General features: G+C 42.0%; 1 protein-coding gene across 1 annotated transcript in view; it reads right to left on the reverse strand.

The window, feature by feature from the left end:
• Positions 1 to 14,519, reverse strand: part of LOC147010848 (transmembrane protein 132E-like) — a 611,930-nt gene that overhangs the window by 568,644 nt on the left and 28,767 nt on the right. The window contains exon 2 of the mRNA XM_085859633.1: positions 13,481 to 14,309. Coding sequence (XP_085715759.1) covers positions 13,481 to 14,309 — 829 coding nt within the window. The remainder of the gene's footprint in view (positions 1 to 13,480; positions 14,310 to 14,519) is intronic.

The raw sequence follows: 14,519 nt of genomic DNA on the forward strand, positions 1-14,519 counted from the left end.
CAAACCTGTGGGTGTTACATCACTGGATTCCTTTCGCACTGTGGTACTCTCTTTTGTACAATTTACGTCAGTGTGGCCTTTTCCACCACATTTTACACAAGACAGCTGAGGGCAGAACCTTTTTATATGTCCACTTGCACCACACAGAAAGCATGATAGGGTGGCACATGATGCGTACATTTGGGATTCCTGATCATGTCATGATATTTTAAACAATGTTTAAACCTGTGTCATCCCCTTCGTCGGGGACAACAATATATAGTTGCCTTCAAAAATTCATTGCAAGTTTCATGCGTTCACTGCGGCTCCCGTGAGTGATCGTCGAGATTCGAGACACAAGTGTGCTGTAGCGGGATAGAACCGATGCGATTTTTTTTTGTTTGGTATAAACGGTGGGGCATTTGAAATAATTATTTTTGTCACAAGGCTGTCACCAGAATGAATTAACAATTTTTTCAGCAGAAACGAAAACAAGAAACTTTTGGTTCATTCATGATGCAACACATACGTTTTTATCACCGATTATAATAGAACCGACCAGAAGGACGATGTCCCCTTCGGGCAGGACACAAACAAAAGCATGTTTTCTCGTTAGACCCTCTAAAGAATCAACCCTAGAGCATACATTCACCATATCGGTGATGTGCCACCCCCACTGCCTCAACCAGGCAGAAAAGGGTTGGGGGAGGGGGGGGGTGATCAAATATACATAAATTCAACCAACCATCAAATATACATAAAGTTGAGAGTGAGGCCAACTCTCACTCTTCTTCTCTCTCTCGAAGACAAAAAGTGTAGAAAAACAACAACAAAACGCCACAAAACACGGAAGGATGGAAAAGGAAAGAGGAAGGGGGGCAGGAGGGAGAAAACCACATTGACGACTCACCACAACACAGAGCAGCTGCACACAGCCACCATGACACCATGCCTGAAAAACGAACAACCACCAGGGTGCGACAGAGAGAGCGAAGAGTAGAGAAGACATAAGAGAAGAGAAAAGAGAAGAGAAGAGCCTTACAAAACAAAAAATCCTCGACAATCACTGGGAGAGTAAATAAACGGTGTGAATGCATGTTGATTCAATTGCAGGTTGCCAGGCCAAAAAGTGACCATCCAACCACAAGACCATTGTTCCAGTGCAGCAGGACAGAAAAGCTATAAAACAACATATTGAAATGATGGCCTTGTGGTTAAAATAATCATGTTTCTTTGCTGTTGTGCACCACTCCAGACTCAGTGGCATAATGGTTGAAGCATCTGCTCAGAGTCTGGGAGGTCAATGGTTTAAACTCCGGCCGAATCATACCAAAGACTTTAAAAATGGTACGTGCTGCTTCCTTTATTTAGGCTCAGCATTTAAAAGGATAGAGCATGGACAAACAACGCTAGGAAGGCAATGGCAAACTACCCAGTATAACCCTTGCCAATAAACTGTTGTGGCAGCACCAACGCTCTGTAAATTAAGCATGGTACAGGTTTGTGCACCATTGCTCAGTCTTTCATGCAGATACACCTGCAGGAATCGAAGAGATTTTACGACTCGTGAAGAACACATTGATGCACCTCATGATGACGTATCAGAGACAGGGGCTCACTCTCTGTGGAACTCATTAAGTGGGAAGGCCGGTTGGTAGACCAAACGCTTCAGAGAGCACCAGGTACAGGTCACCACTCCAGAAAAGGAACTTCTATAATTAAAAGCAGTCATGAGACTCGAACCCATATAAATGAGGACAATGCAGCAAATTTTACCCACTCAACCACCAAACTACTGCATGGCTCAAGCTCTCTAGCATTCCTACGAGTCCTCACATCACAACTACGACCGATTATCACACACATAGGAACCTACACCTTTAGCATACATGTCGGGCAACTTTCAAAGGAATAACTTAATGAAAAAAAATAAAATTTTCTTCACGTTGTATTCCTTTTATTGAGCCATGCATGGGTTGGCATATCCCCATGTATGAAACGTGTTCAATTAAGGAGGAAGATATGCCACAAACGACAACATCATGATGTGAAAATTAAAGGGGAAATGCAATGAGGAACCTGCTCGTGCATGGTCGCAACTTTGTGATGACAGAGTCGTATGGATAAAAGAAAATATTTAAAACTAGAAAATAGAATTTGATGCAAATGTTTCAATGCATATGTCTTCGCCCACGTGAGATGTCAACCCACTGTTATGTTTGCTCTCAATTAAAGGTTTCATGAAAAATTAAAGGTCATATGAGAGCGAAAGCACAAGAGAAAAAGAGATAAGTAGAAGATAAACAACATAATATGCTTCTAACTCGAGCTATTGGCTGCAAAATGATTTTCAAAGGGCACATGACCTTTGACCTTTTCACTCGAAAATTGAATCAATTAAATTTTGTATTACAGTCCATAAGTGTTTCATATATGGATGAAATCTCTTGAGTGGTTCATAAGTTATTGCAGTAACACAGATTTTTCAATGAAAGGGCACTTGACCTTAGGTCTTTGAGCTTTTGATCCCAAACTTTAATCAATTTGCCCTTGTATTACAATCCAGAGTTATGCCAAGTTTGGGCAAAATCCCTTCAGCATTTCACAAGTTATCATGGTAACTAAGATATGCTACTTTTTGCTAAATGTCAGGTGACCTTTGACCTTTGCCCCCGAATCTTATCAGTTCATCTTTGCATCATAGTACATACTTTTACCAAGTCTCCTCATTATCCCTTTCATGGTTCACAACTTATTGCGGTGACTAAATTCTGCTACTTTCACCGAAAGGTCACGTGACTTTTGACCCTTTGAACCCAAAACCCAATAATTTCATACTTGCATCATAACACAAACTTTATACCAAATTTGGTTGAAAATAAATACTTTCAGTGGTTCACAAGTCATAGCGGTAACAAAAATTGATCAGGAGGGACGGATGCACACATGCACGCACAACCCAAAAACATAATGCCTCCCATGCCTTCGGTGGTCTCTCTCTATCGAGTGCAGCCTGTGGCTGCTGGTTGCATCATTGGTTGGGACGCGGCTATGCCACTGATGCAGTGACCCCCTTACCAGTACACTGGTACTCATTTTGCCGACCTCGGAAGGATGACAGGTTGAGTCAACCTCCTGGTGTATTTTAATTCAGTGACCAACAGGGCTTGAGCTCAGGACCCTAGGATCCCAAGCCGCCACCCTAACCACTAAACCAACACCAGGCTTGCCTTCGGTGGTAGAATCATAAGAAATACAGCAGTGGCTCAACCTGAACCTAGTGTTGCCTGGTGTTGGCTTAATGGTGAGGGTGGCGGGCTTTGGGTCCTCGGGTCCTGAGTTAAAATGCTGCTCAGCTTTTGAATTAATACCAGGTGGGGTTAACTCGGCCTGTCATCCTTCCAAGGTCAGCAAAATGAGGGCCAGCATGCTGGTATACTGTGTCGGAGTGGTGACACATCCAGGATTGTGCCCAATAGCCAAGGAGACAAGGAGTATGGTTCCACTCTCCTCCACCTCAAACTGAATGTAGGATGTGATGAGATGCAGGATGTTGGTGATATGTAGAAAACATGAGAATCCCCAAGGGGACCTTCTACAGGTTCTGTGTGATTGAACAGGGTGTGGGGTAAAATGAGAAAACGGACTGGGGAATGTTGGAAAGATATTAGGAAAGTAGGTTTGAAAGAGAGGAGAGGAATGGGTAGAAAAGAGAGGTGTGTTGTAAAGGTAAGAAGGAAGAAAATAATTATGGTGAGGTTTGGGGGAGGTGGTATTTTTAACCATTTTAATTTACGTGATACGTTCACAGCCCGGAAGAATGTACAAAGTTCACAGGAGTTTCAGTCTCAGCTCCAGAGTCCTTCAAATACAATGTACGTCTCGTGTCTAACGTGACGTATCAATGCGACTTCTATTGAATCAAGTATCTTCTGATTTTCAGGCATGTTTCTTGTAAAATGGTGGCTTCTCCAGAATCCAGTTGCACCGGAAGAAGAAGAACATCTTTTGCTTCTTGCTAAGCAAGCATTGCTGAGCTTTACCAACCAACAAGCCGAGGGAGAGCATTCCCCGAATGCACATTGTTGTGCAGCATGGCCACTGATCCGATTACCAAACTGCACACATTCTGGTTTGCCATGGACAATAAAGCAGTTCAAGTAGTCGACAGAACATGTCTGAACTTTTTAAGTTCAAAGTAGGTCTTGTGTGAGGAAAAGCTGATGGAGCGAAATTGGCTCATTTCCTGTCTGCTGTCACCCTTGCTGCAATGCAAAGATGCTGTGCTCGCTGATGGATCTTATCTCCGATTCAAAATGAGGTCGGGAAAAGCAAGCATTTACACTTGGGGGTGTGGGGGTAGGGGGTGGGGGTGATATATAACACAAACTGCAACTGCATGACTCTTTACATAGAGTAAGGAAAACTGGGCTAAAGATAAACAAATAAAGCAATCATTAAATTGCATCATGGTATCATCATCATCATCATCATCATCATCATCATCATCATCATCATCATCATCACCACCACCAATGTACCATACTGTTGAAAGAGCATCACTAAAGCCAAAGCAGACTTTTGGAAAGGGTTATGCTGGGTCGTTTGGCGTTGCCTTTCCAACAGTCATCTGGAGCAGCAATTTCTAATTTGTTCAGGGTACAGTGATAACTCGCTCATTTTCACGAAAGACACCAGAGGAACTTTAAGTTCCACAAACTAATACTGACAGATGGCTGCTCTGGTTGAACATCTTTCTAACTGACGGCACACACACATTGATGCATCGCCCTGCATGCGAAACACCAGGGCGATCGTTTATAGCGGGGTCAAGTGTCGAACTCAGGAAAGACAGCTAACAGGTAAATACACTTAATACTACCCTATTTCGGCAAACATATCATGGTATACACCCTATTTGAAACAATGGGGGAAAAAACTCATCAATATTAAGTGCACAAAGGCCATCCTAAATTTGGAGGAAGCCGAGGTTGCTTTTTGAAGCACCACTATGTTGGGCGTGAAGGTGGTAATTTTATTGTTGGAATTGCTGGGGAATGTATCTGGAAATACCAAAGAGATGGAATATGGTGAGGGTGTGTGTGTGTGTGTGTGTGTGTGTGTGTGCGTGTGCGCGCGCACGCAGTGTTGGTCCTACATGGATACACTTGCCTCTCACCCATATAGCCTTGGTTTGAATCTCGAGCGAACTACGTATAAACTGTCATGACAGTCGACAAGGCATCACATCAATGTGTGTACCGTCCTTCGGATGGACGTTAAACTGGGTATCCCGTGTGCTAATATTAGTTGGTGGACGTTGAAGATCCCACAGTGTCCTTCATAAAGAGTAGGCAAGCCAACCCGGCACCCAGACCAATTACAATTCCTGCACTCACAGTGGATTTGGAGCATCCTGCATCAAAGAGGCGACCGGTCCAGGATTGCAACTCTGGATGAGCACTCCCCCGATCTCCATTGGACATAATCCTACACCGGTCCAGAGCCAAGAAACAACTTTATCAGAACCAACATTCTGTGTGAATTATGGTGTATCATATATATATATATATATATATATATATATATATATATATATATATATATATATATATATATATATATATATATATATATATATATATATATATATATATATATATATATGTGTGTGTGTGTATATATGTGTATGTGTGTATATATATATGTGTGTGTATATATATATATTATGTATATATATATATATATATATATATATATATATATATATATATATATATACATATATATGTGTATATATGTGTTTATAACAGAATAAATGAAGGGTGAATCCATTTGAGAGAAAGTTAACATTTATGTGAGCAGTCTGATTCTGCTAATGTGTGTTAAACATGGTGGGCCATGTCTGTGTCATCCGATTCAATGGCTGCAAAATGGGTTTGCCAGAGTTTGTTTTTTATTTGTGAGAATAAGTGGAAGTCACAGGGACTTACTTGCGATGCAACATGTTGGAATCAGGTCGAAGAGCTGGATAGTCTTCGCACACTCTTTGTCTCAGATGATCACTCAAAATCATGTGATTGAAGTCTTCATTTCTTCTTACAGCCTATGGAACTTCTCTCTTAAAGCAAAATTGCAATGTCGTCGAAAATAAAATAATTTGCAAAGCACCTTGGATGTTTCCTTGTTAGCATGTGGCCCTTTGGATGTGGATAAGTCATCCGTTTCAAATCGGTTGAACAGGATTTCATTTCTCGGTGGTGGATGTGTCATATTTTGGCATCACCTTTCATTTCCCCGGATTCTCCGTGACAGTGCGATGCACCGTTGACTTGGGTGTTCCCAACTCATCACAAGTTGCTGAACAGTGATATGCCAACCTTGAAGCTTGAATTTGTTAACAACATCAACAATGTCCTTGCATTGTCCTGTGGAAGGCCTGCCTGAACATGGTCCATCAAACTTTCCTCCCAATAAGGATTATACCCATCAATGAACAGTTTTAAACCAGACATAAGCGTTGAGAGATATTACAAAAATTTGTTGGTGGATTTTATCGACATTTGCATTGTAAACTACAATTAATTCAACACGAGTTAGGAAGCCATTTTGAGGGGGGGGGGAAATCTTGTGTCGCAGCCACTTCCTTGGTATGTTATTCCCTTATTTAAATTCCTGAAAACACATTGTGAGAAGTTATATATTTATCAGACAAATCAGTCTAATGAGAAGTAGAGAGGTAATTTTGCATTCATTAAGACCTTTAATTTAAAAAGTGACAAAATGAGGTGAACACATTTTTTATAATGACACGTACATTCATAACACACCTGCCATCACAAGCTCACCTCGCCGGTCTGGGTCATCAGTCAAAGGACACCAGAATAATCATCGCTTCAGCCATTTAACCTTGATATGACCCCACTCAGGTGTTCCAATGGAAATATTGACATAGCTACATGCAGCACCCACATCTAAATACATAACAAACACCAGCTCCAGCTCGAATGTTAAGGCCCAGTCACACCTTGACGTATTAGCCAGCTTATGCCGATTTTTGAAAAAATTTGTCTAAAACGCTGGCACACATCGAATACATTATGGGTAAGTTCTGGAAACATTGAGAGCACGCTAAAAAACACTGCCATACATCGTGGTACGCTGGCTTTCATCGTTGTACTTTGCGGTTGTCCTCAAATTTTAGCATGCTTGAAATTTTTCGACTTATGCCAGCGTATGACTCACAAGTTCCGCGATGCTGGCCATAAGTTGTAGGCACGTTATGCGATCGTTGACACACGTCAACACACGTTAATTGTAAGTTAATAATAAGTCGAAACACATCGAGATAATGTTTAGCATACCCGAAACTTATTTCTAACCTATGAGTAACGTGTTGTAGGCACATTACGTGATCGTTGACACACGTCGACACACGTTACTTGTAAGGTACTCATAAGTCGAAACACGTCAATGTAATGGTTAGCGTCAGTGTTCCAGACTCCCTGTTTTTTTTTCTTTTCTTTTTTCGGTATGACGGTGATGTTGACACTTTGATTTCTTGTGCGGTTATGATTTAAATCGTTGAGCGGCAGCCTATTAATTAGATTATATTATAACCGCACTAGAAATCGAAGTGTCAACATCACCGTCATACCGAAAAAAAAGAAAAAAAAAACCAGGGAGTCTGGAACACTGATGCTAAACATTACATTGACGTGTTTCGACTTATGAGTAACTTACAACGAACGTGTGTCGACGTGTGCCAACGATCGCATATCGTGCGTACAACTTATTCCCATCGCATGCAGAATGTGTGAGGCATACGGCAAGTACGTCGTAAAATGTTTAACATGGTAAAAAGTACAAGACGTACTCCACTTACTACGACGTATGATTGCGTACTTTTGCATTCTATTCACGCATACCAAACTTACCCATACCATATTCGACGTGCGCCAGGGTTTTAGACGCATTTTTCAGAGGTCGGCATATGCTGGCAAGATCGCCAAGGTGTGACTGCGATGTTGACGCTTCCATTTCTCCGGCGGTTATGATTTGAATCGTTGTGCAGCAGCCTTTTAATAGGCTACGCCACGTGATCGTCGGTGATACGTGCAGCGCGCTATTCATAAGTTAGACTATCGTTGGGCATAGGTTGTGAACGCCGACAACAGGCTAAGTATTCATTGGTATAAGTTATCTATAAGACAACGAAACGTTCTGTGTCCGTTACTAATATGTTATGCATACGACCAACTCGTTATGAATACGTCCGAATCTTTAAAAAAAATCATCAAAAGTTCAGCGTAAGACAGCGTTTTACATACATTTTGATACGTTGCCATTGCTGGCTAAAACGTCAAGGTGTGACTGGGCCTTTCAATCATAAAAATCCTGTGTACTCACACTTTTGTTTGTGCACACATCCGCACCCATGTACATAAATAAACCAGAATTAGAAAGTATCTCAAAATGCAAAGCCCATCCGTGACCGCTTTATACTCAAACTAAACCTGACGTAAACGGCAATTGTAAAAAGAACTTGTACATTTTGTTAATTTGTGTTGTCTGTATTCTCATAATATAGGTTTGCTGAAGATTTGATGAAAAAAGCTCAAATGGTAAACAAGTTATGGTCTGAACATACACACTGAAGCTAAATGGTAAATAAATAAATAAACAAACAAACACAGAAGCGATTAAAATAAATATCTGACCATCTCATGCTTGACACACTGCAGTGGGGCTAATAATGGCTATTTATAGGAACTATTACTTTGCCCTTTCACATTTTAACCCAATTTTTGTAAAATGATTTTCTGCATCTTCTCATGGTAAAGGTATGATGAGAATTTGATGACAAAAAAAGTTATGGCCTGGACCGATGGACACACGGACACCCACACACACACACGGCAGTGATTGCAAAACCCCGTTTCCCGCTGCACGGAGGCTAATAAACCACTAACTCTCACAACATTCACCATCCAACTGCACACCAGTCAACTGGCTTCCACAGCCGGAACTCACCTTCCCACAGCTAAAATGACATCACAAATGCCACAAACCACACTCCTTCCTCCCCCATACGTAAACTATGACACCCTCATACAAACACAACCAACCAACCAGCACTTCACACAGTGTTAACTACCACCATGCTCAACCTACTTTCATAGAGTTTTTGTTGGTTCACGAAAAAATATTTTCACAAAAAATATAAGTGACCACTATATTCGTTATTGTGTGTGTGTGTGTCTGTCTGTCTGTCTGTCTGTCTGTCCCGAGCATAGCTCCGTGGGTTTTGATCCGATCCTGATGAAATTTTGGTGGGAGGTTTATATCATGATCTCGTTGTGTTTTCCTGAAAATGGGCGTGGTCCGCCCATTATGGGTGGAGCCACGCCCAAAAAACTTGTGTTTTTAGGGGGTAGCCGATTTCAATTTGCATCTTCTCCGAGGGGTTTGTCGAATCTGGCAGAGGTTTCGGTATTTGGTTTGCCCAATGGCACCTGCATAGCCCCACAGAGCTCGATTTTTCATTTTCATCCCAAGGTCAAGGTCACAAGGTCACGAACTTAGAAAATTGCGATTTTGACATTAAAAAATCCATCTTCTCCGAGGGGGTTTGTCGAATCTGGCAGGGGTTTCGGTATTTGGTTAGCCCAATGGCACCTGCATTGCCCCACGGAGCTCGATTTTTCATTTTCGTCCCAAGGTCAAGGTCACAAGGTCACGAACTTAGAAAATTGCGATTTTGACATTAAAAAATTCTTCTCCGAGGGGTTTGTCGAATCTGGCAGGGGTTTCGGTATTTGGTTAGCCCAATGGCACCTGCATAGCCTCACAGAGCTCGATTTTTCATTTTCGTCCCAAGGTCAAGGCCACAAGGTCACAAACTTAGAAAATTGTGAATTGTGTTTTTAGGGGGTAGCCGATTTCAATTTGCATCTTCTCCGAGGGGGTTTGTCGAATTTGACAAGGGTTTCGGTATTTGGTTAGCCCAATAGCCCCTGCATAGCCCCACGGAGCTCGATTTTTCATTTTCGTCCCAAGGTCAAGGTCACAAGGTCACGAACTTAGAAAATTGCGATTTTGACATAAAAATCCATCTTCTCCGAGGGGGTTTGTCGAATCTGGCAGGGGTTTCGGTATTTGGTTAGCCCAATGGCACCTGCATTGCCCAACGGAGCTCGATTTTTCATTTTCGTCCCAAGGTCAATGCCACAAGGTCACAAACTTAGAAAATTGCGAATTGTGTTTTTAGGGGGTAGCCGATTTCAATTTGCATCTTCTCCGAAGGGGTTTGTCGAATTTGACAGGGGTTTTGGTATTTCGTTAGCCCAATAGCACCTGCATAGCCCCACAGAGCTCGATTTTTCATTTTCGTCCCAAGGTCAAGGTCACAAGGTCACGAACTTAGAAAATTGCGATTTTGACATAAAAATCATATGACCGCCCAAACTTTGAGAGTTAGGATGACAATATTTTTTATGCATAATCTTGAGGTCATTCCCCACCTAAAGTCTTGAAACCATTTTTGTCTATCTCGAACACCTTGCCCGTGGCGCCCCCTTCAAGTTTGTTTTTACGCCGATTTCATCAAAGTATGGATAATCCGAGGAGTGCGAAAGGCCATATAGCCTATATGACGTTATATTGTTCCTGAAATGTTCCAGAGGAAGTTTTGCACCAAAGGTCATAATCCTTGACCTTTGACCTTTAAAGTTCACAAAGGTCAAATTTTGAAAGTTGTGGGAATCGAACCGGGTTTTCGACCTTCTTCGATGAACTAACTCCAATAAGCTATAGCACGCATCCTGTTTCCTTATTTTAATGTCCACAACATTGTTTTGGGACCTTTAAAGGTTATGCAAAGGTAAAATTTTTAAAGTTGTTGAACGAAACCGGGTTTTCGACATTTTGCAGCTAATAACCTGTCACTCGTACCACATCATGTTGATCATTTTTATAACTTGGTCAAACATTATCACATTGTCTCATCCTTGACTTCTGAAACAATCTACATCGTCAAATTCCGCTCGTGCACCATCGTCGTCTTCAGACTTGTTGTTTTTAAATCCATGCTGATCTTGTCGTATGTTGCCCCACTTTCTCACAAGCTGAGTTTCAAGAAAAGGGGGAAAAGTATTTACTTATGCATTCACGGGAATCCACATCAAATGGCACACATTGAACATGTCATTCTCTCTTTCCTTTTGCTTTGCCTCCAACTCCCTGGACCTTTCCATCTTCTCCAATGCACCTCCTCCACATTTCCATACCATCGTACTGTATGTACTCATCCTTACCATGTGTTCTCGTATACCTTGTCCACATCGGTTGTCGTGTTTCCTCCCCTTCATTTTCCCTGTTTGTTCAGTCCCCTTCTTGCTGCCCCCACTGTCAGTGCATTGCCTTTTCCCTCCTTTGTTGCTTCGCTCATGTATGAGCCTCGACCTCGTCGAAAAGTTAATAAAATTCAAACATATACATCGAGTTTTAAAGGAAGAGCACTTAATGTATACTTAACTTGCAATTCAACTCACACCTCCTTTTACTTCGTTCACATCCACCGCGTTGATTGGCTCTGGTTCGGTGCATAAACCCCACAGTAGTGGATTATTTTGGTTGACAGGATGGCCTAGAGATATGCACACTCGCCTCTAAGCTGTCCAGCCTGGGTTTGAATCTCGACCCAGCTATAAACTGTCATCCTGGTGTTTCACAGGCAGGGTGATTCATAAATGTGTGTGCTGTCCCTTGGTTGGATGTTAAACTTGGAATCCTGTCTGCCAGTATTTGTTAGTGGACGTTAAAGATTCCACGATGTCTCTTTGTGAAGAGGAGGTTAGTTATCTCTGATAACCTGAGCAAATTACAAATTCCTGATCGAATCGGAAGAGGGCATTCTATCAGGGGCACAGCCATGCTCTCAGCTAATGATGCTACCCTGCAGCCTTGTGCTGCACATGACTGCAGAAGATGTGGATTACATTCCCATGGCTCTGCAGGACAGGATTCTCAGTCCTCTCACCTACATCACTCTGTGTATGTTAAGAACCCTGTTCGTGTTGTGAATGGAGATGGATTAGTAAAATAATTCAACAGTTATTTTCAACTTTACTCCATCGGTAATATAATTAAGCATAAACCTGGGAGTGCACAGGTATGCATCTTCCCCTCAAAACGAGTAGACCTCAATAGAAAATAAATTAGCACGTTACGAAATTAATGAGACAAGTCTTGTAACAAAAGGGCAGACCAAGGAACTCTCAACGTCACTCCAAAGGTAGGTACCATCTCTAAAGTTTTACAATTCATTCAACAAATATCGAGGCTCATGGAGTTGCGGCAACGATTCAGGATCAAACCTGCACCTGCGCTTGGCAGGACAACCCACTGTCTGATATTCACAAAGAGACCACCTTTCAAATACACAAGGTAATGAGCTGTTTGAAAAAGAAAAGGCAATAATGTAGATATACAAGTGCACTGTTGGCTATTGAAAAAACCACTGAAAAGTTGTGCAAAGTGTAAGTGTATCTGACATCACCTGTATAGGTGAGATCAAACGTTGTGTAGTGGAGATTTTTGTACGTGTCACACCACCCTTAACAAGACAGATCCACGCATTACAAGCTGTCAACTCAACACTTCAACAGTGATCTGTGGGAATAAATGGAGAGCTTTTTCATATCCACAGAAGAGCGTCAGAAGCACCAGAAGCAACACAATCCTTTGATGTCCTTTGGCTTTCTGGGATTCATTAAGAGATATGATTTTCCACATAAAATATCAACAAACCTCGAACTTTGCAACTTTGATGTGGAGGAATTAATCGAACTTTGCAGGAATTGATCCATCAAACACGCATATTTATGCACACACACAATTATTTGTTTATACAAAGAAAAACAAAACAACAACCTGAGACATGCAAGCTCAAGGAGAGATCTTCCTTCTTGTTCATTGCTGCCTGCCTGTATAGGCATCCATTTCAAATAACAGCTTCTTTTGAAAGTGGGTGTCACGGTCATGAAGCCATACGCTTTGTGGATAGCAACAGATAAAGCACTATTTTTTGCAGCCTATCCTGATGAGAGGCTGCAAGCAACCCGAAAAGCAAAGTCTGCACACGTACATTGAATGATGGCGGATCAATAAAGAGGAGGTTTTGAAATAACCACAACAACAACAACCAAAATGATAATAATAATAATAATAATAATGAGAAGTAAAAGAAGAAGTAGAATGCATTATTATCTGACATTGCTCTTGGGATCCAGGCGGTGCCAATCAAAATAATTTTCAAACCACAGGCCATGACATTGTCGAGAACCTGTGGAGGTAGGATCAGCATGCCAATGATATTTATTCCTCTCTCTCCTTCTTTACAAAGATGGGTCAGTGAAGAAAACGCGACTGGAAAGACAATTACCAGCACTAGTAGCTATTAGAATTGGGCACTCGGAGTACCGTGTAATGCAGGGATTACCTGAGGGTGAAGCGCTCGGCTGTGGAGTTCCTTAGAAGAACCACGGGCACGAGGAATACGTTCCCATGCATTACTGGATTCCTGGGAAGGTAGATCGCTACGTTGCTGTCAAGAAGCACCTCCTGTAGTTCTGGCAGCTGTTCTGGCTGAAGGTTTATACTGCCCACCCATTGGAGGTCATGCTGTGTGCTGTGTACATCGTTGGCAGTCGCCGTCAGGGTTTCTATGTCGCAGCTACCAGCTTTTAATGTGTAGTACAAACCTACTGTAGGCTTTGCAAGACCGGTCATCCCATCAAAATCTCCAAACCAGATCCCTGGAAGGCCCACCTCAGCTAGACACATTCCCAGGCTCCCTTTGAGTTGGCAGGTACCCTGCATGTTCTGCGCGCCGTGAAAAGCATGCAACACCACACAGGGTAGCTTTTCAGCAGCAGGCGGATGCGCCCAATCGCGCCCGACAACACGGAACAAAACCTGCACTTTGGGTCTTGTCAGAGAAGCATAATCCTGTGCCAAAAAACTTTGCAGAATCCAGTTAAGCCCAGAGTCACTCTGCAGCAATGTCTGTGGAAGTCCTCGCAAATGAAGTTGTGGAGGCAGTGGCTGCCATGCTGAAAATGGTCCCAAAGTGACATTGACTCCTCTTGGGGCTTGTGGCCCAAACATTACAAATGACTGCAGATGCGTTTGTCGATTCAAGCCTAAGGCATCTTCCAGCTCTGGATTTTTCACAGAGAAAGCCATGTTGTTACGGAGGAGGTCATAATCAAACGAAGACTGAAGTCTCATCTGTCTGGCATGCCAAGAAGGACTGGCCTGAAAAACACCTGCAAAACAAGACATATCATTCGTCAGTTACAAATGGTAGATGAAGACACGATCATTATTTATTTATTTATTTACTACGTACCCATTAAATGTGAATATTCTTGAATGTTTATTCTTCAGAAAACGGAGAACCTTTCAATCAATGTATGAATAACTTTTGAGCAATATCAGATTTTCATCAATCAAAAAAAAATGGAGAAACGGAATTT

This window comes from Eptatretus burgeri, chromosome 16 (genome assembly GCF_056783735.1).
Source record: "Eptatretus burgeri isolate ZD-2024b chromosome 16, Ebu_testis_v1, whole genome shotgun sequence".
NCBI classification, from domain to species: domain Eukaryota; kingdom Metazoa; phylum Chordata; class Myxini; order Myxiniformes; family Myxinidae; genus Eptatretus; species Eptatretus burgeri.